A 26844-nucleotide genomic window follows, 5' to 3' on the forward strand; every position below is an offset into this window, starting at 1 on the left:
ATTGTAATTAAATGCAAAATCCATTCGTAAAATTTGCTGACATATCAACCAAAGCAACAGCTAGACCTAAATTGTTAGAACATTCAAATAAAGCAGGACTACAAGGGAGTTCATAAATTTTTTTCTTATACATTGTCATTTTTCGTTATTTGTCTACAACAACTGACAATGATGCCTTTGATTGGTATTTTCCAGAAGCTGAAAATTTTATTTCTGTTTGTTCATTGGGTCACAAATATTACTCTTATAGCATGTCATTTTCATGATTAACATATGTAATTTATTTTGTACTTAAGAATGATTTATTAATTTTTTGATTATGCCCCTCTTCCGTCTGAAGTTTTTGTGAACGCTTTTGTTTACAATGTACTCAGCAAGGGTATAAATCATGTAAAGTCATGCATTGGCTACATTGTGCCTAGTGCTCATATGCAACTGTTTTGAGTTGTAATATGCTTTGAATTGTAAATTTGTAGTTCCCTGCTGTAGCTGCCATTAAAGATAATGGCAGATTAATTGTCATGACATTTTGTGCCACAAAAATAACAATTCAAATAATTGGATTGTGGCAGGCCAAATAAATAATTTATCAATTCTCTCGAAATTCCATGTGGAGAATATGTTAGATCAGTAGCAAAGATGGTTTTATGTTGCTATTGCTAATGGCTGATTGCACAGGTTGAGAGAGATTTTTCCCTTAGCTTCAAATAATGACACTCACCCCTTTGACAGTAGCATAAACAGGGACACTGATGTCATAATACCCCGCTGATGTTTGCTGTGATGGTTGTTGCATGGCACGTAAACTCCCACATGCTCCATTTACTACCGGGGCAGCAACTTGCAAGCCATCAGCAGCAACCTGCAAACAAAATATACAAATAAATATATGAGGCATCTGACGGAAAGGAAAAAAAAACAATAAAAATCACTGAACTACTGCTACATCACAGTAAATTTAGAAGCATATAGAACAGGAAAAGGTGTATAAAACCTTGTACATACTTATTTGGATGCCACTTTAATTTGAAGCGTGAGAAATAGACTTTCACCAGAAAAAGCAAAAATTTAATCAAGCAGCACCAATATTTTTTGCATATACATACGTAACACCAAGATGCAGGTAAATGGCCTTAGGCCCAGACTGTTGCGCAAAAGGAAAGGCAGGTATGTGCTAAAGTAAAAAAAAAAGTATTCCAACAAAGTTTATACCACCACCATCAGTCTAAGAGAAAATCAGCTTCCTTTAATCAATAGACAAGTCAGAGTGGAATACCAGCTGGTTGCCTGCCCAAAATGCAATGTGCACTGGTCAAACGCTCATTTTAAGCCTTGGAAACATTCAAGTAAACTCTCTCTTCCCAAAAACTTTTTCAAATATTTTGAATCCTTTTCTTTCATCATAAATTTTATGAATATTACAATTATATTTTTGATATTATTTTTTCCTCATTACTTGAGCCTTTACTCAACAAAGCATCATTTCTGCTGATGCCAATGGATTTTCCGAAAAAATTATATTTTCTGTGTTGCAGTGTTGCCTACACCCATGTATATTCACTGGAATTATCGTTAATCCAGAATGCACCTGGTCTCAAGCACTTGATTATCGATCTTCTACTATATGAGGAGTTTTAATTCCTTAGAATATATGTATATCAAAAGAAGCAAAGAAGTGGAAAAGAATACATCAACATATTTTCTGCATGTCATCAGAGCCAGCCAGGCCGATATGCTTTAGTAAAAGCATTACTTCAATTACAAAACTAGTCCTAAAAGATAAAGCTGTGATTAAACTGCACAGCCAATAAACTAGCAGAGGTCTAGTTTGCAATGGGCTCATTCCCCAATTTTTTCATTTTGTCATTTTTAAATAGTTTAAAATACCTATTTATAAACAGACCCATATTTTTATTTTTTTAATATGTTGCCTAATTTTTGAGTTATCCAAGGTGAAGAGACAATAGTCTAAACCATTTTGTAGGTAAGTTCCCGAACTGAGGACTTGAGCTCCTTCTGAGCTGGATAGCGATTCTCTCCTCCTCTCATCACATTCGCATGGTTCATTTTTATCTATATTCTTGTGAGTGATTCATTCCTGCAATGAGTAGTTTGCCCTGACCTAGTTAATAGACCGTAACTACTATGACATTACCGAGTAATGAAAAGTGGATGGTAACTTCAGTGTTTTTTTATTTTAAATTTTAAGAGAATGACTGAATAGAGGAAGAATTTTACATCAATGTTATTAACTTACAATTCCATCCACCAAATCCTTTAAATGAAAAACAATTTCAGGTCCATAGCACGAAAGGGAGAAATTTTCTGAGAAAAATAATTTGAAATGATCAATAAGAGAACATAACTTTGGGTATGGTAGTGAGAGACAAATGTTTTCTTCTGGAAGAAGAGATTGCTGCACTAGAAAGTCAAAACCGAGAACGGGGATTTTTAAAACCTTTACAAATCCAAAAACGATACTGAGAAAAACTAGAAGTCCTAGGATTAAGAAAATTGCAGCTGGGGAAATAATGAAGTCTTATTTATAAAATTATAAAATTAAGTAAGCTGTTTTAAAATTGCTAAATCACTCCCTGACCACAGAACCTGAGTCAAATTTTTACTGAATGTGCAAAATGTGGGCCAAATAGAAAATTTTGATGAAAACCAGAAAAAACGAATTTTTTTCTTGTGAAAATGATAGAAAAATATTACACGCAAATGATTTAAAACATTACTACTTCCTAAAGAAACACAGTAATATAGTATATCCATCTCATGGCTTGGATAGCTGAGTTTAGCTCAGTAAAACTAATGTAACTAAAACTCAGCAAGTAATGTCAACCATAGTTATTTTGGTAGTTGCAGTTTTGAAGATTTCATTAATTTCAAATGGTAAAATAAAAACAATGTAATTCATTGATGATTGAATTGAAAAGCTATTTTTCCCCTGAACAGATTGAAAAGAAGTAACTATTAATTAACTTATATTAGGATTCAATTAAATAAAAATCCATTTTCTCTACCTGCACCAGAAGCCAATAACTTAAACTTTCAATCTCAACCTTAAATAACATTTTAGGTACCTTATTTAACATTTAAAAATAACTAGTTCCTGGATAATGCAGTGTAGAAGATACCCCAAATTAATTTTTTATGGTCAAAATAGATTCAGCTGTTTAATTTCAATATATATACTGTTTCATGTGGATGCAATGCATCATCAGCAATACGAAGCATATCAACCAAAAGGTAACTAGTTCCTGAATGCACTACTGAGAGAGAGAGAGAAGTAGAACATAAAGTGGAGTTGAAAACATCATTAGCTACTAAATTGGTTAGTACCATTTGAATGTTTTGCAATCCTACAAAATATTCAAGATATAAACAACTTTAAATGGGTATTGAAGGAACTCACATTTCCACTTACATCACAACGCGAGGCACACTTACTTAAGTTTAAATATGTATTTATGTCACAGTCAGGGGCAGAATATGCAAATCTATTTTTTTATTGATTTTAGCCATTATTGACAGTGTGACTGTGAGTTACATTAAGATTCCAAGGCATAGAAGCAAAGGAGGATGGTTTAAGCAAGCCTTTCACAGCAAGCAAGCACATGCTCTGTAATAGACCCTCATGAAAATGGTTCTCAATGAGCCTACGGAATATTCAAGGGATTTTCTTGACAAATTAAGGAACAGTAAAGACCAAATATGTACTAAATTTCACATTTAGCACCCTTTGCATTGGCTAGCTACCATCATCATCATTTGGAGTATGAAGATCACCTGAATAGTTCCGTGGCTAGTTGCAGGGAGAAAAACAAGGCTAGGATATTACCCAAGTGCCTGCTATCTATTTGGCATTGGCAGTGGCATCATTAAAGGCTTATATTTCCAACTCATGATATAACATGACTAGAGTCATAAAACTGATGCCAGAGAGGATGCTCATAAAAATGAGATACAGTAGAGGATCAAATTTCTGGGAAATCTAAATAATGGAAGCATCTAAACTATGGAAGGTTTTCTGGAATATTTTTAATTAGGGATGGTTGGATCGGATACCTCGAATCCAAATATCTGCGGATATTGCCCTTCATCAGATACATCAGATCCAAAGTCGCGGAAGACATCGGATCTGGATTCGAAATTTTGAATAATAGCTTCAGTGAATGCAATGCGCAATAAGGGTGGAAAGACTATCTTTGAATGCGCCTTCGCTTGCGATTCTTGTCCTACTCATGAACTGTTTTGATTGAAAGCTCTCGCAGAGGTTACATAGGAGAATTGCAGTCATGGAAGATAAAAATAGCAAAATATGACTGGCACACAGTGTGACTCTTCCCATGAGATTGAACAATCATCGGGGGAATCTCAGCGTCAGGAATTTGAAAATGCATTTGGATCCGAAAATATCCAATCCGAAAGATCTGGCTCCGAAAATCAAGGATCCGATCCGAATCCGATAAAAATACTGGATTCGTCCATCCCTATTTTTAATTTCTATTCTTTTAAGATGCATAACCAAGCTAAGATGTGATCTAAGTGGTTTATCTGCCATCTCAGAGGTTAATTGTATTCACGCCAATCATGAAAGTGCTAATCAACTAATTTGCCATTTTCTTCGGTAAATTATTTTATATTGTCACTTGGGATACCAATATGTGGTGATTTTGCACAACAGAATTTACAGCATCAGTAAGTAAGGTCTACTCCTCCAACTTTCCACACCTAATTAGGAGAGGAATGGAAGTGAATTGAAGTTTAGATTACGTGCAACCCACACCCAAAATTACTTCAAATCTATCTAATGAGATTTGCAGTTTTACGACAAATATGGAGCGCATGAATGATGACTGTTTATTTTCTTCTTTGAAATACAATTGCCAAACTTTTTTGTTCAACGAGCTCCAACCTTCACGAAGAGGAATTCTTTTGACTTCTTGAATTTCCACATTCATTTTGCAGCAGAGAGAATCAAAGAGACAGGTAGGTTAAAACTCATTTCTTCAGCTGCCGTTTTCCCAGGTGAAAGCACTCTTCCCCAATCATTCTTCGAACAATATAGAGATGTTTCACAAGTATAGGCTAAAAATAATAATTTGATGAGAAAACTTAGTCTAACAACTAAGAGCACGCTGTGTTGCCACCAAAGATACTGAGCACCACTCCACCCATAGCAAAGGAATATCCATTGGACATAATGGTAAGTAACTGTTTCAATTTTTTGGAATTTACGCTGCTTTGGGAATGGATCGTTTATTACATTAAAGCTGAGTAGTTTTACAAGTTACCAACGTTTTTGGCACTTACACGATTAGCTGAGACAATTAATATTAAACTGAAGAGAAAAAATTCACAATTGGTTGTTATTTACAGTAATAAATTCAAAGTGGGGTTACCTTCAAACGTAAGATTCGATTCCAATCAATTCAAGCCAGTAGTTGTGAAAAGGATATGGGATTTACAATGGCTGCATGTTAAAAAATATGAAGAGGCAACATATTGATTTTCCAGTAGGATTGCAAAAAATCATGTTCCTTTTTCATTCCATTTACAGGTGGCTTCATCAAGAGTACCTTCATGATTTATCACGGACGAAGAACTTTTAAAAAGTTTTAAATATCTTTTAATCACCTCTCTAACCAAATATATCATGAATTTAAATGGGCTTTTCTCATTAGTTGATCACATTCTCTAAAATGCATCATTCCACTGATGCCAACGCATGTTTGGAAAAAATTTTTTTTCCATATTTTCTATAATTGCAGTGTTGTCTGCATCCAAGGAACTCCTCTATTCACCAGAAATATCGTTCATTTGAAAGGTGTCTGGTCCCATGCATTCCAGATAATTGATCCTCCACTTTATTTAAATTACATAACCATCCACATACTACATTTTTTTCACTAGGGTTGCAAAATCTTTTCCTTAATTAAACCTGCTTCCCTAGAAAAAGTGAGGGGGGCACGTGCTGAGTAATTAAAACACCAGGAGTAAAGTTCATTCAGCATGTATGCTGCAGAACTATTAAAGCTTTGAGGCTTTCTTGAAATAATAACTGCTGATAGAAGACATAGGTCATAGTTTAGGAGACTGCAGGGTGCAAGCAAATGGTCACCATAGGTCTTTCCTTCCACTGGTGCACTGACCTAAGCAAATAGGCTGGATGTACTTCAATCAACTACACACATTGCTGGTCATTCAAACTGCTTTAGAAGAGTATAAAATTGTTTCTGATGAAAAACTATGGTGGGGAGTTAGGGGGCACATGAGATCCCTAAATAATCAATCAAAATTATTCTAGCTAGCTAATGCATAAATACCCAAAGAGAAAATTCCCAGCCAAAAATCCATTAGGTACTCTTGACCTAGACGTGCACTAAGATCTCGTAATTTCAAGGTAGGTAGACATGCTACCAATTACACCACAATGACTTAGGATATTTGCTTTACTAATGATGGCTTAGTGGTGTAACTGGTGCCATACCTAACCCAAATTCGAGAGATTCAGGTGAGTATCCATTTCAAATAAAACATTTTTTTACATCTATTTTCCTCCAAGAGATTAATATTTTTGCACCCATACAAATAAGTAGGAACAAAGTCACTTGTTTTTTGTGGTGCTTTTAACTCGCTAAAATTTATCCGTAAGTATAAGTAGCATGCCGAGGATACTCAATCCTTTAAATTTTTCTCCATATCCAATTGTAGTCTACACTGATAACTCACCTGATAAATCCTAGATTCCCATGATGGAAAACGATGCAACGGTGGGGTAGGTGGCTTCCCATCTTCAGGCACACAACCACTTGCCCCACTTCCACTGCTACCATCCGATTCCCTCGTGCCTCCCATGGAACCAGTCGCACTCCCACCCCCACTGCTGTCACCACCTATCCCCACCCACGCCGCACGCTCCTTACTGGGCGTGTATATCTCGGCATAGTCATGCACTTCACTACTCGATGCAGAAATCGACGCCTCCGGCATCGGTGGGCCTGTAGCACCAGCACCGGCGGCTGCTGCGATTGCCGACGGAGGGAGGAGAGCAAGACTCTCTACGGCAGCTTGGAGATCCTGCGTGAGAGTCCGATATTCATCACTCGGCTTACGGTGCGACAGACGAGGAGAGCCCTCTGGGATGGAGTTGGCTGCGGCGCTGGACGCTAACGAGCGGGCAAGAGAAGCTGCCGATGGTAAGCTGGCATCCAGGGCATCTAGGGGGCTACGGGGACTGAGCGATGCTGCAGCGTCCCGCAGCCGAGCGCTGCTGCTCCTTCGCTTTGGATGCGCGGGCGAAGAGTTGGGGGCCACAATGCCACTAGAAGCACCACTACCACTGCGCTTCTTGTTTGGGTCAACTTCGGCATAAAGGGGCTCAGGCTCAGAATCACTTTGGGTTCTAGAGCCGCCGTCGGATCGACGTCGAGAGGGATAAGGAAGCGAGGTGGACGCAGGACGAACTGGAAGGTCAGGGGCAAGGGAGTCCTCGCTACCTGCTCCTTCACCATCAATACTGCTACAACGAGGGGACTCCTGGGAATGAAGAATTTTGTGGCAGTTCACCTAAGGAAGCATTGAGAAGAGGTTCAAAAGGATAAGAGAAGCAGAAAGAAGCATTAGGAGAGTGCAACAAAAGCTCATAAACAAACTATAACTCAACACTGCAAAAAATAAAATACCATTAACGAGTAGTAGACGGCAACAGACATATGAGAAAGCCAAATACAAAGCAAACTAACCCAGACATGTGAACTGCAGAAGGCACAACTTTAAATTCATCAAATTACCAAAAAGCACAAGGTTCTACCAGAACACCAAGGATTCATACGGCTCAAGTCAAGTAAAGCAATGGAAAGCAAAAGCATGGCACATGTCACATTTAAATGAGGTGATTTGAAATTGAAATTTTGAAGATTGTCATAAGAACATCATGTCATCAACAACAACACAAATATTTTTCTCAGCCAGGTATGCTTTCTGTTATATTTGAAAGACTTACAATGTCTCTATAAAATTGACTATGGAGATTGGAAATATTTTAACCTTGAATTTTAGATGAGCAAAAAACGAATTACCCAAGCAAAAGAAAACATGTTTGTCAAGTTTTTCTACCCATTATTGCCTCATCATCAATTTCATTTCTAAATGGATATTCACGAGATTCAAACAAAAACACTAGATACTAGTATGGCTTCTACAGAATATTTTATTGAATTATTAAAATCTATTTTTCTTATTATATGGCCAGTAGAGCCAGGTGAAATGAGAACCAGCTTTTCCAGTATAAATAAGTAGAGAAATAGTGAATTTAAGAAAATATACTCACTTCATCCACAACAAATAATATTAATGATGAATATGATTAAGCCTGCAGTGAAGATACTTTGAAAACACATGAACCAATTTCAATTGAATTTATACAGACAGACAAAGCATTTTTGTAAATTACACCGTTTCCTAGATATTTGGCACAGGACAAGTATGTATGAAAACCAAAATGTTATGACATATGTAAGTGTTCAGAATATATGCAATTTTATTTTACCAGAGATTATTATTCTACCATTTGTAAATAAGAATAATGCGCCAACTTAGCTGAAAACAATATTTTTAAAGAGAAGCTCTTCAGTGATATCATTTAAGGGTCACTGCCAACCCTTAAATTTTTGTATGATATTGATCAATAAGGCAGTTAAAATAACTTTCAGACCTAGATTCTCATTCTTATAGGATACTAGCAAAAAGTACTACCTACATGATTAAAATTAAACTACAATGAATTTGAGCTACTCCCAAGTTATATTATTTCAATAATAATAATAATAATAATAATAATATTTATACCTATTAGTGAGCATTTACTGATAACTACTGTGAAAAATAAATATATCTACATGTTAAATTTTCAATTCTATGAGATGAATTTATTCAAACAGGCCTATGGCTATATTTGTCTAGCTAATACAAAAATCAGGTGACACATCTTAAAATTAAATCATACGGTAAGTACTGGTTCTACATCTTTATGACTTTGCTTAAAATTTTGCATCAATTCACAGTGCAACATCATATTCATTGAAGATATTGAAATAATAGCATAGGATGATAGATATAACAAATAACTTGATAGGCACCAATTAATACTCTGCTAATTAAGAGAGGGGAGTTTATATTTTTCACAAACACATTTACTCCAAAACATGGCTACCTTCATACAATATATATCCTAAAAATAGAAATCAATGGTCCAACATCAATTGGAAAAAAATTACAAATACCAAGCAATGACATCTAAAAGCACAATGAATTAAAGGATAATGCTGATTTCAACAGGGAAGAGTCACATTGATATAAAAGGAAAACATTTACAACATACCCCAATACTGGCTCGGTCTTTAGCTGCTGCAATTGCAGATGCTGGAAGACGGGCAACTCCCAGCTGACTAAGATGAGCTAAGTGATTTCGAAGAAGTTCTAATTGCTCATTACATTTCTGATTCTGCTCTCGTAAATGCTGATTCTGCTCCTCAAGCTAAAAGGAAATCAGAAGCGATGAATAAAATAGTATAAAAAGGTATTTTCCAATTTAAATTAAAGTTAATGGATAATTCTGAAATTAAAATGCATTTAGGCAAAGTTAAAATAGACAGAGTGAATGTAAATTGTTGGAGAGAAATTCCCAAACAAATACAATCGGGGTGGCCTACCTTGACATTATTGTTGGTACTACAAATAATCAATGAAATGATACGACATGCTATCAGTAAACCAGGAACAAACAGTGAAAATTCCAGCCATTTACCTCGACCAAATTACAAAGCTGTAGTGTATACAGTATGTACCAAACTCGGACCATATCGAACAGATTGATTCACTAAGGCAAACTCTATACCCATGGATTTCAATGGCTTTACAGAATAATGCTGCCTATCCTGCTGGGCACGCAGAGCCAAATGGCAGCATGTTTTCATGCCTATTTTGGCATACATTTCTGTCGGATCTCAACCATCACCCATTCTTGAGTTCTTGGAGGAGTGGAGTATGGAAAACCTCGACGAAATTGCCCCCTCTGCAATTGACGATGCTCCTAAAATATTTGTGAATGGGTACTGGGTGGGTATTCATCGGGACCCAGAACAGCAAGCCTATTCTCGTCCTTCCCCTTCTTTGCTTACTCCACTGTCTTCCTATTTTTTAGCATTATATATCATTCACTCCCCTCAACCCCCTCAATACTGTCTCCATCCAAACCCTTCATCAGTTCCATATCCCCTCTCCATCCTCAATCAAGCACCCCCCCCCCCCTCACACCCTTGCACTTCCTTTTCCTCCCCATACATTTCACCACCACATCTCAAAAGCTACAGTCATCCGTCATCCTCCAATGTCAACATCCTTGTTTCCACGTAATAAAGCACAATGGGGTAGTTTCCTTTATCTAAGAAAACAAAATGCATTGATTGCTATTCATTACCCACCATTAGTGTATTCATAATATACAAATTACTTGGTTTTAGAAATACCAGTTTAGACAAATGGCAATGGCTAATTTTAACAGCATTTGAAAAAGTCCAGATTGGCGCCCATGCAATGCCACTCCACGTGACGTCACAAGGACCTAGTTTCTATACGAGTAGATAGGAGTTTTACATTGTCTGAGGTTACCAATGCATGCATGAGGGACAGATCTCAAGGAAACATGTCTTAATAACCATCTATTAAAACTGCCTAAGGTCGGAAAGTTTCCTTCGTTTGATAGGGTATTAATAATCCTTATTTAAGCCAAGCGCTACCTGCTAGCAGCCTGCATCGTAACAGCGCTCAAAGCCTCGCCCCAAGGTCACCTCACACGGCGATAGCTGAAAACAGAATGACGTCACACAGGGCTTTCCCAGCATTCATACTTAGCCGTCGCGTTTTCGAGCGCTTGAAAATTTTCACTTTTCATTTAATCGTGAAAAATAGGTATCGTCATTAAAAAATCTAAATGTGTGAAATACGTACTCCAGGAGTAATAATCTTTCGATTTAGGCAATAAAAAAATAATAGGAAACCAAACTTTTATCTAGTTGACCTATATCAGGCTCTTTACTACCCATTTCCTCCTACTCTTACTCTAAGACCCTCTCATCAGATCACATCTATCCATAAATACCTCCTAAGGTTAAGATATTCTCTTCCATTTATCCTTACTTTTTGCATACATATGCTAAGCCAAACTTTGAACACCAATGTGCTCACTGTAACTGTGTTTACTGGAAATAAACACAGGCTTATTAAACAGAGAGCCTCAATATATAAAGTCATCTGCAGGTGAAATCAAGAGTACTGAAACAAACTTGAATGGGAAGTAAGGAAAACAATTTTTCTCACTGAATGCCGAAGGAAAAATAAAGGGTTAATGAAATAGTTCAGAAACTATAAATCTTGAAGATCATAATATCACCCCATTAATAACCCTACAGAAATAGTAACCCTCATATTGTAGAGAAAAAAATCTCATAAGTTCCTTCTAGAGTGCACTAAGAATGAACTTTCTCTTTTCTCTTTCCATAACTTCATCCCTTTCAAGAGGAACAACGATGTTATTCCCTGTACAATTGTGTAGGGCTGACAGAAATTTTATCAGTTTATTTTTATTTACATAAATTTGCAGTTGTTAAGCAATAGGTTTTACAAGAAATAATGGCATGACTTTTCCCCTGCATGGGAGAATTTCAAGAGAGGGAGCCACAGAATAAGGGTGCAAAAATATTCAATACGTAGAGAGAACAGTAAAAAAGTATGATGGTGGCAAACTATTTAATGAAAGTACATTTATATAATTTATCTAATGCATATAATATGAAATGATAATAATATCATAAATCATCACTGTCAATATTTTTTCTTACACTGGGGAAAAATCCAGATGTTGCTATGGCTAGTAAAGCACTAGTGGTTATTTAATCAGATTCTGAGCAAATTGAGTTATTTTGCTTTGAAAATAATTACATTCATGAAACAACATAAATCACAATACAGATGAATGAAATTATTGAAAGCCAACTTGAAAGGCACAGGGAATTTAAATAGCAATACTTTAAGAAATAAAAAAAGAAAAGTAGCGCATACGTACCTCTCTAAGCTTATTCGTAACCCATTCCTTTATTTTAGCTGCCTTAGCCTCAACTTGTTTTGCATCCTGCAATCTTAGCTGCCTCTGTGGAGAAAATCAAATAAGATAAGATTCAAATGAATATATCATTTAAAAAAACATATTGGCCTATAACAGGGGTCTCCAAGCTTTATGACAAAACTTAGTGTGCTACCTCTGGTCCACAGGCAGTAGTTTGGAGAACCCTGAATTAGGACATCACACAAGACAAGATAACAATTTTCCAATGGTTGTCTCAGTCATACAGAACAGCATTTGGTAAAAAATTTACTTCTTACACAACAGTTTTTCTGACTGATTGATCAATGCAAAAGCACAAATTATTTGCTTCAGTCCTTGCAGACACTGGCATACATTCATACCACAGAATTTAGGCACAGTTAGAAATCCATCTACCCCCTCTACCCTCTACACAGCGTTAAAAACAACTAGTTGAAAAAAATTCAAACCTGGCTCTCCCGTGAGCTTCTGAGAGTTAAAGCTCCTCGTTTCCGTCGCTTAGCTACATAATCTCAAGGAAAATATCATTAGAGAATTGCTGATTGAAAAATTGCAACGTATTTGGAATGGAAGCATTTAGATTGGTGAGCGAATTGGGTGAAATTATACCACACTCCATTATTTCGATTTCAAGGCATTCGCGAACCTCCGAATACAGAGCTCACAGTGGACCAATACATTATTTAATAGAAAAAACGTAGCATTGGTAGACTATTTTCTAAGATAATACTGCAAATTTGTAGGTATGATACGCGACCGTTTGTGTAACTCCAATATCACTAGCACCTACCACGTGATTGTGATATTATTGCAACATTCAAAAGGTAAACTGAGAAACATGGATAGCAAAGTGATTCGAAAAGCAACATATCCGATTTTCTATTCCCAGGCTGGGGATTTTTTTAAACTTGGCAAATAGAGTAAATTTCCTATGAGTTCTCACATGGAGCTTGTAATAAAAGAAAATAGGAAGTTTTTTTTACGAGTACTACAAATAATGATAATTTATTGCGAAATCCGCGCATTTGACCCTCTCCATAAACGGCAAAAATCTGAACTCCTTCCACGGTAGTTGCGAACGACTTTCCCAGACACAATGACGACGACAGCAGAAGAGAAATTCCATAGGGATAAGCGCAGGACTTATTGCGACAGTAATTTTTTTTAATTCCATAGAATTTCCGGCCCAAGTACACTGCTGCCAAGGAAGCGGGAAACCTCGCACCAATAGCACTAACGTTAGTTATAACAGCCGTCAGGGTCACGCCAGGATCACGGCCAGTTCTATTTCCAATAATGCTATAGCTATCTTGGTGATGAATATGCACACGTTCTAATGAAGCTAGTAATAGAATTCGATTCAATTTAATCGCTCCGTTTTAAATGGCCATATTCGCAATAGCAGGATCGAATGCATTAAAGCATTTCTTCGTAACGTCAAACGGCCATCGTTCCGAGCTACCACTACATAAGCTACAGAGGGAAGGGAAGACAGGAGTGTTGAATACTGAGGTGGTAGCGGAGAAGTAAGAATTTCGAGAAGCGGATCGGTTAAGTAAGTGAGACCGAATGCCTTCGACGCTACATCTGCAGAAGGTTTCTTTAAGGCAGCGAACCATGAACGTTGACTGCAGTACAGAAGTCAAGAGTGGAAAACATTATGATTAAGTACTGATAAATGAAGAAAATCAAATGTATCGTCCGTAACGAGAACATGCTAAACGAAGTGAGATTAAAGAGAAGTCTCCTGAAAATATTGAGAAGAAGACGGGACAATTTACTCGGCCAACATGATGGCGCATCAATACATCGATATCCCGATGAGGAAAATCGTCGAATGACAAATGGACGGGAAGAAAAGCAACAAAATGCCTCGATTGAGCCACATAGGAACTGGTAAATTCTATCCAAGTTTTCCAACGGTTGATAAGGCCTTTTTCTTCCAACGTTTCTTCGTGTCCGTCTGAATTCAGAATTTCCCGATGAGGGATGCCGGTCGGTGTTACAAAGGTTGAGGAAGGATACACTACCGGTGGAAAACCCAATGATACTTCAATGAATATTGCAATGTCTAATTTTAATAATATAAAGCGATTGTGTATTTCATGACCATCCCCTTAAATCTCAGGCCAGTATCATACGATCGAAAGCTTTCTTATATATGGAAAAAAAATACCAGGAATAAAAAGGAGGTGAGCCCACACATGAAAAGATTAGCTGATAGGAGAATGCAATAGAGAGCTGCGTTACACAAATACTTGGATTGGTGATTTATGATGATTAATAAAATATAAAGCGATTATCTTGTATGGTGCTGGGCACGATATGGTGGAAGTTCTTAATATTATTAAAATTGGACATTGCAATATTTCCACTGAGTTTTATTATTACACAACGCGTTTCGTCGTTACAAACAACACACTTGATATAATGTTGTTTTTAACGACGAAACGCGTTGTGTAATAATAAAACTCAGTGGAAATATTGCAATGTCTAATTTTAATAATATAAAGCGATTGTGTATTTCATGACCATCCCCTTAAATCTCAGGCCGAATCACAAAAAATGAAAACAATTGGAATCACGTAAAGAGCTCACCTGTTCTTCAACCTGTGTCTCCAGTTTGTTGATCACTATTTCCTTCTCCTTCACCACGGCAGGGTCGGATCCAATCGAGGGAGTTGCTGAGACGGAGCCAGAGGATGAGGAGGCAGCCCCTGCGCACTGTGTCGTCCACTCAGCCTCTGCCAGCCTCTGTTCCATCATCCGCACCTGAACCAAAAAGAAATGAAAAACACCCATAATGATTTCGTCACGTGCCCAGATGAAAATCGACTACATAAGTTACAAAGAACATTACAATACACCTCCAATTAATTAAATAAATTAATAACCAAAAATATATTTCAATGTCTATTTCAAGATTAACTACCAAGATCTGCAGAATAAGAAATGAGGGTTATCCAATGCACGGGAAGTTCAATATTTACGTCATTTGAAGGACTATTAAAGATGGAATGACCAAAAAAGAGGTCATCAGACGTCAATTAAAAAAATACGCAGACCAAATTAGAATAAAGCATTCATATTTTTTTAATTATCGGAAATATGTTTATTCAAGACAATTAGATCAATTCCCTAATATTCATTTAATCCTCTCCGAAATTATGCTCTAAAACGCGATTCAATATCTCCATAAAAACTATAGCCTTTGTACCTCTAGCTAAGCCATAATTCTTCCACCATTCGCAGTCTACATTCGTCATAGATACCACATATTACATAAAATTATCCATTCATGAGTCAGTTTTTCCCCGAAAATGAATTTAGTTATATAGAAATCCGAGGATCATTTACAGTACGCAGCGTAAATCCTAATATTTGAAAGAAACAAATAATAGTGCGATAGAAAAAGTTTGGGCGCAATATATTAATCCCCAACCAACACATTCCGATGAACGCTGACATTCAAAAATCGAGACTCCTCAAACAAAGTATCCTTTAACACCCACTACATTCCCTCACACAAGCTATGCACGATTGCATACTTTCAGGTAGCTAAGACTTGAATCTCTCAAACACACTCAGGACGCAAGGGGAAAGGTTTTAACTGCTGAACGTAGCAATAGAACGCGCTCAACAATTCCAATTATACCAAATGATAGCGTCCAACCGACAAGAGTGCTCCCAATGGCTTCCTCTGACATTGAGAATAAATACCGAGATATTGTATGAATGAAAATATCATATTTTACTTTAAAATACGAATCAAATAAGATATTACAATAGAATATAAATTGATTTGTTGCTTTTCTCAAGCTCATCCCTATTAATTAAGACAAAATCAAGTGCTCCACAGAAAAAAAAGAATTTTTAAACTGTCCTATAAAAATTTGATATAGTGGAAAATAAGTAATTCTATAATTAGGAAGGTAACGGGTGAAATAACTCTAAATACTTCACCTTTTGATTTAAACTCTGCACTAAAACCGAGTTAATGACCATATTCCCTTACATATGCGAAAACTCTTCATTACTGTCATAAGGATCTAAGATTTTCTGAGGATGGTAGATCCATGAGGTAATTTAATCTGAATGAATATTCGAAATTTTTACTTCTTAGTCGGTTAATTTAGTTCGAAGTGACAAGTATCGTTTAAACTGATGTCACCCCTCCTTTTAAGAAAAATAAACAGATAATGCCAGTGACGAGACCTCAAATTTCACATGATACTGATGAATTTTACTAAAAGACTAAATAATCAGCATCCATAGCTAAAAAAATAACGTGCACCTCATTCAAATGGTGGCGCTATAATAATAATTTTGTAAGGATGGAGAGAGCATTGCTACTCACTTGAGTACGGCGTATTTATCTTGGGAAATGACACACATCTCAAAGATATTTCTAATCAAAAGTAATTATGAAGTAATGAGGAAGTAATAATGGTTACCTATTCAAAACCAGGATAATGCAAGCTCAGTAGAGTTCAAAATACAACCTCTTCATTTGATTGGTCATGATTTAAAAGTTCAACCAAAAAGAAAGTACACTTTCATGCATATTGTTTTGCACTCTGAGGATTATAGATGATGTTAATGCATTGGTTAATTTTACAATTGTATAATTATCGTAATGTCATTAAATAATAATAATAATAATAATATATCATTAATATCCTTAGTTTCTCCACACGAAATACAAATGTTTTCAAACATAATTATCCTAGAGCTATGTCAGGGATCCGATTTGTGCTTTGTGCACATAACTAACTCATACTCATTTAGCTCTTGCTTGGACTGCAAACGAGGAGCAAGCAACTCTACGCCGCGGTCTAGTTACGTAATGCATTAAACCCGCATATGGAGCGGCGCAACATCTAAATGCACAAGCGCCATCCACTCAACGACCGACGAACGAACATGCCCTCCGGCGACAACATCCTCTAGCACTGCTCTCAAGAGGCAAAGCGGTCGGAGTTTGCGCTCTCCCATCGTCAAGGAAGAGCACCCATAGGGATAGGCGGTTTATTGAAGCGTGAACCAGTTCTTAGTATAGAAAAAAATCTTTGTGACGGAGTTACACAGGTTAAAGGTATGGAATCGGTTTCTTTTAATGAATTGTTTTTTTTATTGACCTGTGTTTTCTATTGAACCTGCGTTTTACACCAAAATAGTTTATTCACTGAAATTTTCATCTAAAATTCTCCATAAGGACTGCGGTTTATGTTATCAGCGAATTTGTAGTTCGAATTTTATTGAAAACTGTTTCCTTAAAGAAGATCATCAACATCATCATTATTAGTCAACAATCCTGAGACTGGTTTGATGCAGCTCTCCATTCGCCTCTCCCATCCGCTATTATTCATTTGACTCTATTTACCAATTAATAAGGATTTAAAAACAGTACTTAATGGATTGTTTGAATAACTGAATTATAACGTATGGCGTGAACAGCGATAAAATCCACGTAAACTTACATAAAAAATAACAACCTGGACCGCGATCATGTCACGCTTGTCTTTACGCGTTACGTACGTGTGTACCTTGTCATGCTTCAGGGGCTTCAGTTTCAGAGATGCTTCCCCAGTTCAGAACCGATCCTTCGTTTAACCGTGTTTTTAATTGAGATAACCCATCACAACTGCTCAGTCAGTCGTATTTTTTTCAATATTCTTGTCGTATTTCTTGTTGAAAACCAAGGCAATCAGCTTGGAAGTATCATTGTGTAGAGAAAAATAGTGCCTGCTCTAAATTTAAAATTATTGCAGCCCCGAAACAGGAAAAGATGCAGCTTTAAGATTAAACCATTGCTAGCCGAGTGCGGAAAAGGCTAAAAAAAACGGGACCTCTGAACCGGCGGCGCACCGGAAAACCGTCCCGTCCTAGGCAAAGCTTTCGGAGTTTACTCTCTCTACCGTCACGGAGGAAGGGCAACCCATGTTATACCCTCCCAACACGCCTGCCTCTCTTTCCCCACCTGACCACCAGACCAAAGAGCGCCTGTGCAAGTCGATCTGTTGAGGGGGCGTGGGAGGGTAGAATGGGGAGTTAGAGAACAGCACGCACCACATTACAATCCAGTGGGAAATGGCAATCTTCAGGAGATCCTCCTCCGATTAGACGAAATGAGTTTATAAAAGTCCGTGACACATCAGCACCCTCGTTCATTCCCTCGTTCGAGACAATTTCGACGTGGGAGGACACATCCTGAGCTCTCGAAAATATCGTATTTGGCCGGAAAAAGAGGCAGAATAAAACGACCGTTGGCTACGATGGCTCGCCTTGGATACAGAGCGCGTGTAAGAGAAATTAAGATTTTCCATCACCACCACGATATGCTTTAACGAATTGAAAAGAAATGTATCATGTACCATAATAACAAAATACTAAATCACAAAAAAGAGGGCGTAAATTTATTAATTGTATACGAAAATGAGTAGGCAGCGTTACTTGAGGCATTTATCTTTATGGTATATTTGTATTTAAGAGTAATAAAAACACTGAGGGTTCATTAAAAGTTAACAAAAAATATTGATAATTCATAATTATTTGAGTTATATTATTTGAGTATTAAGGTAATCTAGAACTTAAACGTTGTGCAGAATATCAAAATACTGTCGTCAAAACTGATCCGAGAAGATGAAAACGAAGAGCGAGATATGTAAATAAAAGAATATTAATACATTCGGGTCTAAAGAAGGTAAAAATACATTACTGATAAAAAAAATTCGCATAATTTTGTCACAAAACATTTGTCTGGGGATGATGATGTCCAAGTTGGATGAAATCGGTCGTTTACTAAGACATTACTCAGGCTGAAATTTCTTTAAAGTTTATTTTTTATCAAAAAGAAATAAAAATACAAGGGTATGGAGCCAGCATGAGCTTTCCAACTAAAAAAAGCGAACTATTGTAATTTTTTCGATAAAAATATATTTTTATTATAACGACTTCAGTTTTCGTTGCAAACATTGGTCAGCGTTTACTCTTTTTTCCGTTGAGATGTTTCCATGTGATGTGCGGAGGAGATAACCGACGACTATCGAGTCCCTTCAATTCAATCGAACCAACTATTGATTTCAGCCACCTATGTTAAACTGCCCAGGCTTCTCCAGGGCTAAAACCTTGGCGTGTTGGTACGACCGACTCGTTCCGCTGACCCCTACAACTGCACTGGCCGGGGCAATGATGATTGCCATGTAGATCGAAGGTTCAGGCCCTAACCAGGAGGAGGTACGTCGCGGTGAGGTCTGTTCCTCAGCTGAGCTAGGATGATACGTCTGACCCCGGTGGAGTGACCAATTAAGGGATAGACCGCGCGCCATCCTTTTTCAAGGAAGACAATGGGAAGCCACCTCAATTATTTTTTCCCGCGAAACGCGGGTGTAAACAAAAGAATAATGAATCCTCGCAGAAACAGCACTCATACCACAGCAACGGGGGTCGCCTTCTGTTGGAGGCGCGTACGTAATCAAAAGACATCCTTGCACAACCAGTTCATCCGATAGGAAAGCGCGCTCCGTCTGAAACCCAATGATAACGGAAGGATCTAGGATTACGCATAGGAGTTCAGAATACAATGATGATATCACGGGTAGGAATACAAAAAATAAATAAATAGGTAGATGGGTAAATAAGGATAGAGGATGAAAGAATAGAGGATTAAAGAATAGAGGATTAAAGAAACAAGGCATCAAATTAAAACTACGGAATGAATGATTAACGAGACAAGCAAGATCTCAAGAGAGTACCCTGCGCGAAAACTAGATGAAGCATTAAATGACGAAAATAATATCAATCTGAGGGTTAGAGTTGGATAAACGTGTTAAAAATCTAGAATATTTTTAATGGAATATGACGAAGAAATGGTAAGGCTTGGTTAGGAAAATATGATCAAGTAGTTAAAACGCTACAAGAATGTCTGTGGCAAAAACACGAAAATCTGCAAAGATAAGCCGTTATATCTGATCACTATTCGGACTATGGCCTATTCGGGGACACCAGAAATACACCCTATCTTTCTTAAGCCAAAAATCTAAGAAAATCTGCTAAAACTGAACAAGAATAGCATCTGGGAAAAACGATATTTACATTTCAACTAACTGTCCCCAAGGGATTATGCCTCACCACGGCGTCGAACGCATATAAAAGTGATAGATATGGCAGCAAGGGAGAGCGGGCCCGTGATATTGAGGTAATAAAAGAGAAGAGGTAAGGAGTTACTAAGTCAGATGCCTCTCATGACGGTGAAGGCGTCCTGAGCCTTAAGGTGACCCCTATAACCACCCCCAGAGATAGGAGAGCCCATAAAAAATCCTGGCAATCAAGGTAATGGAAGCCAAGTCGTTAGCTCGATAAGAAAGCTCGCTGGATAACGGACAAACGGAAACGGGATTCTCTAACAGGCATTCCAAATCCCATTCAAATGAAAGAAAAGAGTTCTTGCTACGACAATCCTAAGGAAGCGTGAGTGCGTGCTATTCGGAGGAAAATATGACCCAATCGGCGAAAATTCCAGCGGACCGTATCCATCCTCAGTGCATATCACTTAAAAAGGAAAAAAAGAACAAGTGCCAAGAATTGGAAACAGTTTTTAAAAGAGAGAGATCGCGGCTCATTAATCAGTAGCATTTTGACACACACACAGACCTGCGCGCACACAATTGCTGGATTGTGTGGAAATTGGAAAATCCAAACAATATTTTGTGAATATTTGGTTACATAACTGAAGACGTTGTAAGTTCTTCTATGGAGAGACGGAGGAATGCTTGGGGAAGATAACACCCGAAAAAAGGAAAATAAACAGCGCATTTCTTACTCAAAACGTAAAGAACCAAGAGTTAAAGCGTTTACCGTCTCATTTTCCGTATGAATGTATCCTTCGAAGAAGTAAAATGAAACTTGAAAAACTAACAAAATATCTTTAGTTGGAAACAGTGATTACGCAAAAATCCTACACACTTCAAACTTTCCGGTCAGTTTACTACCGTAACTTACAGTTTGACTGAGGAGTTTGTAAGAAACTCAAATGTTCTAAAACTAAGAACGATTGAATTCAGTCGGTACGAGCAAAAAAAATGACTTTGAAGCCGAATTCTCCGTGGCATGCCGCGGCTGGAAAACTCTTGAACACTGAGGTTGCGATGAACACGAATCCCTTTCGCCCTCAAAAACTTCCGCTCCCCTCCGAGTGAGCTATGCTCCCGTGGAATCTGGAATTTCTATCCTCTTTCGCTTCAGGGCACCCAAACCTCGCCTCCAGGGAAACGCAGAATTTACAAGGAGAGAGAGAGAGTGGGAGAGAGAGGGATGCAGAAAGAGAGAGAGGAAAAGTGGAGGATTTGGACCCGGGGATCCGACCGCCCTGCCTCAGGAATTCTCGGATCCGGGAACACTTAATTCGCGAGCGAATCGGCACGGGTGCGCCCATTCTTCCGCCACACTAGATTTTGCGAATCGTTTTTACGAGACCACAGCGTAGCGTAGTAACTGGGGGGCAAGTTTACAACCTCACCTAGTCGGCAAAACGTCTCCGTTAGGGTGGCTCGTTTTGCCAATTTTATCCCCGGAGAGACTCGCAATGCCCCGAAAAAGTTGCCCACCCGTGTCGATACAATAGATGTGATTTTTTCGTCAAATATACTCATCTACCTTCAGAATTTTTGTAGTTTTATGAGTTTTGAAACGGGGTTCTTCATACACAAAATCGTAATTCATTAATATACTTCGGTAACTGTAAAAGATAAGGTAAGAAACGACGAAAAACCAAGTCTTTCCATTCAGCCTCTGATCTCGTACAAGTCTAATAAATAAAATGCTTAATTTTCCGCCCACTTTGCATGAGTTGGTAACGTTACTAGAGTTCGAGTTGAATTTACTCGTCCGGAATAATACATAAATGAGGGGTAGGAATCACTCTTGAGAGTGTAAACAACAAATAACCTCGAGAGACCCATACACAAGTCCGAGGAATGGCAGAAGCTTCAACATGCCTAGCATGTGAGTACGTGACGTCATCAATCTACATTGAAAAGGGATAAAGCCGCCGATTTTGTCTCGAGAAGTAGGCGGCGGATCATTCAACGGAAAAATACTGGTCTCTGTATTTTTTTACTGTATTATAATTGACAATAAAATAAAATTAAAGAGAAAAATTTCACTATTGAAGAGAAAAACAACACAATTGTCATTTTTTTCTGCTAGTGAGGCTGTATGTTTAGACCAAGAGGTGTCCGTAATGATTTTGGATATGACACTACAAGTACAACTGAAGATATAATATGAAGTATTTCTGTAGAATCTGAATAACCCGAAATATCTGCGTTTTTCATTCGATCCAATCAAATTCACGACGACAAATTGTCGAGATAAGTTTAAGATATGTGCATTTCACTTGTTAGTCCATTGCCAAAGCTGGTGATCAATTATTTTAAAAACTTAAAAATAAGAGAAAATTGGTCGAAAAATCAAATTTAAATTACAGCTCTCCCAGAAAATAGCGACAAAAAAAGGCCCCTTAGTCTACAAGGTACTGCCTAAAGTGCAGCCCAACTAATTAACATAGGAAACACATTCTGGCGTGATATGAGAAATGCATTAGACACACATTTGAATGCAGGTGATATTGTAAATTACTTATACATCGAGTTATTCATACATTGTGAATTGAACCTAGGACCATGTCCTAAAGTCAAGTTTAAAAAATTTAAAAACAAATTCCATGACATCCTCACAGAGAAGATTATTACGTTTTAAAAATCCGACGAAATTTGGCCGACTGCTAACCCCATCCACCCAACCTCACGCACCCCCCAAATCAGATAAATCTATTTTGAGTCGTGGTCCGTGAAATTTCCGAGTGGTGGGAAAAAACAAAAGCGTGAGTTTCCTTAGTTGGGCCAATTTTAGCAGGGTGGAATAGAGATATGGAATTTCCAGCCAAGTGCAGGCACGCCAGTCACGAATGGGTTGTCCTCATATGGTAAATCAAGCACCTCTCTACGCTCCAGACGCCCTTTCCTCATCTGATCTCATCTCGCTTCCTCCAGACAAAAGCGTCAACGAGCCCAGCTACTATCACTCAGGATCGCGGCCGGCGACCTAAAATACCTCATCTGTCGCGCACTGCTGTGGGGTTATAATTTATACATACATTTAACCCCGTGGTTATATATATATATATATATAAATTTTCATCCAGAAAAAATGTGCACACATAAACACACGTAAACTCTCGCCCGACCAGCCTTGTTTCGTGACGAACATAACTCATTTACTACTTACGGATCATCCTGATATTTTCAGGGCACATAAAGTGGAACTTGGTCCACATAAGCCTATATTTTGAATGTGACAAGTTTACCTCTGCGAATTATCGAATGTAAAATAATCATATTTGAGATACAAGTACATTATGACTTGGATTTACTCTATGTAAACTAAAATTTTCTACATCATAGTGTAAGATGTAAACAAGTTATAACTCATGAAAAAGAAAAAAAAATGAAACCCGTGGAACAGGAGTGAAGGTAAAGGAAAATGGGTATGCCTTTATAGTACGATAAAAAATTACTATAGCATGATGTTATAGCAAAAAAACTTCTTACCCGTTTTTCTCGAATAGAGAACACCAACTACTGTACTAATGTACTTCTTTAAGAGGAAGTCAATCACAAAACGTAAAAACTTTCCATTTCAGAGAAAATAAAAGCATTCTATATCAGACAGTCATACCGAAAGCCGTAATAGGTTTTTAAAAAATATTTTAGAGAAAACCTCTTTCCCTTGGAGCCAAAGATGATGTGTACTATAAAAGATATTGTGGCATAATTGTCAATGCCTCTCGTTTTACAAGGCTGCTTTAAAAAATATCAGCTACACTCTTACGCGCTGCAGAAATCACAATAGCAATTTACATTAAAAAAATAAAACCTTTCTAAATTACCCTGCGACTTTTATGTTAAGTCATAAAAAAGTAGCGAGAACGAGACCGACAAAAACACAGAACTATATCATAAAGCATCACCTCGAACAAACATAACAGGATGAACATGCTTTTTAACGGAGCAACTCATGCGTCCGACGCGTTTCGCTCGAAAAGGAAAATCCAACCACCCACCCCGCAACGCTCATTAATATTAATTCAAAGACGACGCAAGGGTGAAACTAATGAGTAAGCCCCTTACGATCCCGCCGCCGACACGAAGCCACGCAAGCGACACGATCATCAACCATTAACATCGGCCGTATCAACAGTCGCAGCAGAGGGCTCGCCGACAAGAATGGTAAAATTGGCAGCGCTGTTTTGGGGGTGAGATTGGTGGGGGGGAGGAGGGGGTTTAGTGCGAGTCGTGTGACGTATTCGTAGAGGGTGATTGCCCGGAGGGGTGGGGTGGGAAGAGCGGGGGTTGTCGGAGGGGAGGGGAAGGCAATCTTCGGTGGAAAAGCAGCCCTGCTTCCCCCATCAATCTATCGCGCGGAGAGGGTCCCGTCATGACCATGCCCGCAGCCCTCTTCGCCTTGATCCACAGTTGCCAAACATGGTCGTGAACTCGGCCAGATTGACTCTGTTTCGACGGAGCCTACGCCGGGATACAAGCGTGTGACGGCAGGCGATGTTTGGAGGAAGGATCGGTGCCCCAGGCCCTCAAATAAAAGGACGCCCGTAATGCTCCTCCACTCGCCCACTCACCCTCGATAAGCGAACCGAGGGAAAAATAAACCCCCGGGGTCGTTTATCATGAACGCAATACACGCTCCTACCCTCAATTAACACACACAATTTTTCGCACGTTATGTAAGGGTCTAGACCAACTTCTTCAGAAACCTGTCGAGTCACAAGATTGTGGTTTTGCCATTAACTCTCAATTCATACCATTGACTATGTACTTAAACGTACAATACGCACGCGAGATACGATTGCATGTATTTAAAATTTCGGTGGTGCAGCAATAAATGTTATAATTATTATAGTATTCTACCGATTAAGGTAGGTTTCCATGGAGTACTAAAGAAGTAATCTGGGCGCCTCTCTTCCAGCACTGCCTTCTTCAATTCACTGTAAGGCCTGCCCCCTTTCAATCTATCTAAAAATCCTATTCTCTTTCTTCCACTCCCTCGTTTACCTAACATTCTACCCTCTAGCACAGTTTTCAACATCCCCTCTCCGCTAAGTACTACCTCCATCCATACCTTCTGTCTCCTCCGTATCTCATCTAAAAGCTGCCTCTCCTCAACCAACATGTCCAGCACTTCGTCGTTCACTAAATGTTACAAGTATGAATAATTTAGAATGTTTCCAACAGTCAATGTATAAGGTGAAGGTATAATTAAAAAGGTGGAAACCAATCCAAATGCTTCACCAAGTTAAAAATCCCTCACAGATGATTGCCAACATTAATTAAAACATTCCTCGTCGCGCTCGCAAATGTTTATTCCGGGAGAGTTTATACAGGAAGAGACGCGTACTAAGGTGCGCACAATTTCGTCTGCGATAGCTCTTCCAGTTAGCAGTGGTCGCTCATATTTATACTTAGCCCCTGAGTTTATAAATTTAACCCGAAAGGAAAACAGCGTACACATACGAAAGAGGATTAAGCAAAAAACCATAACTCCAGGCTAATGATCAAATTAAAAAATGCGATTAAAAAAGCATTCAATGAAAAAAAAACACTGAGAAGATGAATTTTGATTAGACAGGCAATATAAAGACGTAGTGGCTCTTAAAATCACCCCACTGCACGCTTCAAAGCCCGCTGAGCTGATGGACACAAACCGACCAGAGACATTGGATAAGTATCACGACGAAAAAAAGACGTCAGCAGAACCATACTCCAGGAAAAATTTATACCCTTCATCGATCCCAAAAATGAGGTGAAATAGACGAATTCAAGGACGATAAACGCTAATTGAAGACAAAATCGAGGAAATGCGAATAGTGAACCCTTAATGAGTAATTCAAAGGTGAACTAAAAGTGAGAAAACTTCACCGACCAAATTTTTAAAAACTGCCCTCTTCCCACTTGGAATTTGGGCTGCCGCATATTTTATGCAAGAGGCAAAATGTTCGCAAAAATTGGTTAAAAAACTGGATACAAAAATTGGGAATCCTGGTTTGAGTACAGGTGAATCTTTAAAATTAAGCGTTGGTTTGCTCCGCAAAACCTTTGCTCACAGTTGCATACATAGACGCCAAGTTACCAAGAAAATAAATCGTACCTAAGGAGCTAGTTAAATGACCCCATCAGAAGCAGAAGCAGACCCCGGCTGATTGATCGTGATTGAGAGTTTTCCTTCGGAGACCCAAACATGGCCAAAAAGGGATCACTTATTCAGAGGTCATTTGTTCCACTTTCAGCGGCAACGCATCGATGGCGTTGGGGTCAAGTCATCGACTGTAGACCGAAGACCACCTGGGATGTTTTTCACGGCCAGGAGATGGCTTGAAGGGTTTACACACGAAACTGATTTATAAATCGTCCTATCGTCCCGATTTCTGCGTGATTATAAGTATGCCACGAAATTTGGAGGTAAATAAACATTTACATTTGGATATTACTTTTTTTCTTCCAGTAAACACGCATTATGACATTTAAAATGTAAAACAACCACAATGAGGATCTGATAAATAGCAAGTATACTTCTTAACACACACGGAAATATGCATATTAACG

The 26844-nt window shown here is 38.2% G+C and overlaps 1 protein-coding gene across 14 annotated transcripts in view; it reads right to left on the minus strand.

Annotated features, from left to right (window-relative positions):
• Window positions 1-26844, minus strand: part of LOC124153473 (uncharacterized protein CG43867) — a 681094-nt gene that overhangs the window by 32200 nt on the left and 622050 nt on the right. For 13 of the 14 annotated variants that reach the window (XM_046526651.1, XM_046526649.1, XM_046526653.1 and 10 more), the window contains 5 exons: window positions 14768-14941; window positions 12131-12214; window positions 9389-9544; window positions 6739-7575; window positions 722-862 (listed from right to left, as the gene is read on the minus strand). In XM_046526651.1, the coding sequence (XP_046382607.1) occupies window positions 722-862; window positions 6739-7575; window positions 9389-9544; window positions 12131-12214; window positions 14768-14941 (1392 nt within the window). The remainder of the gene's footprint in view (window positions 1-721; window positions 863-6738; window positions 7576-9388; window positions 9545-12130; window positions 12215-14767; window positions 14942-26844) is intronic. The other variant, XM_046526646.1, reaches the window with a different exon arrangement.

The sequence above is a fragment of the Ischnura elegans genome, chromosome 2 (assembly GCF_921293095.1).
Source record: "Ischnura elegans chromosome 2, ioIscEleg1.1, whole genome shotgun sequence".
Taxonomy (NCBI): Eukaryota; Metazoa; Arthropoda; class Insecta; order Odonata; family Coenagrionidae; genus Ischnura; species Ischnura elegans.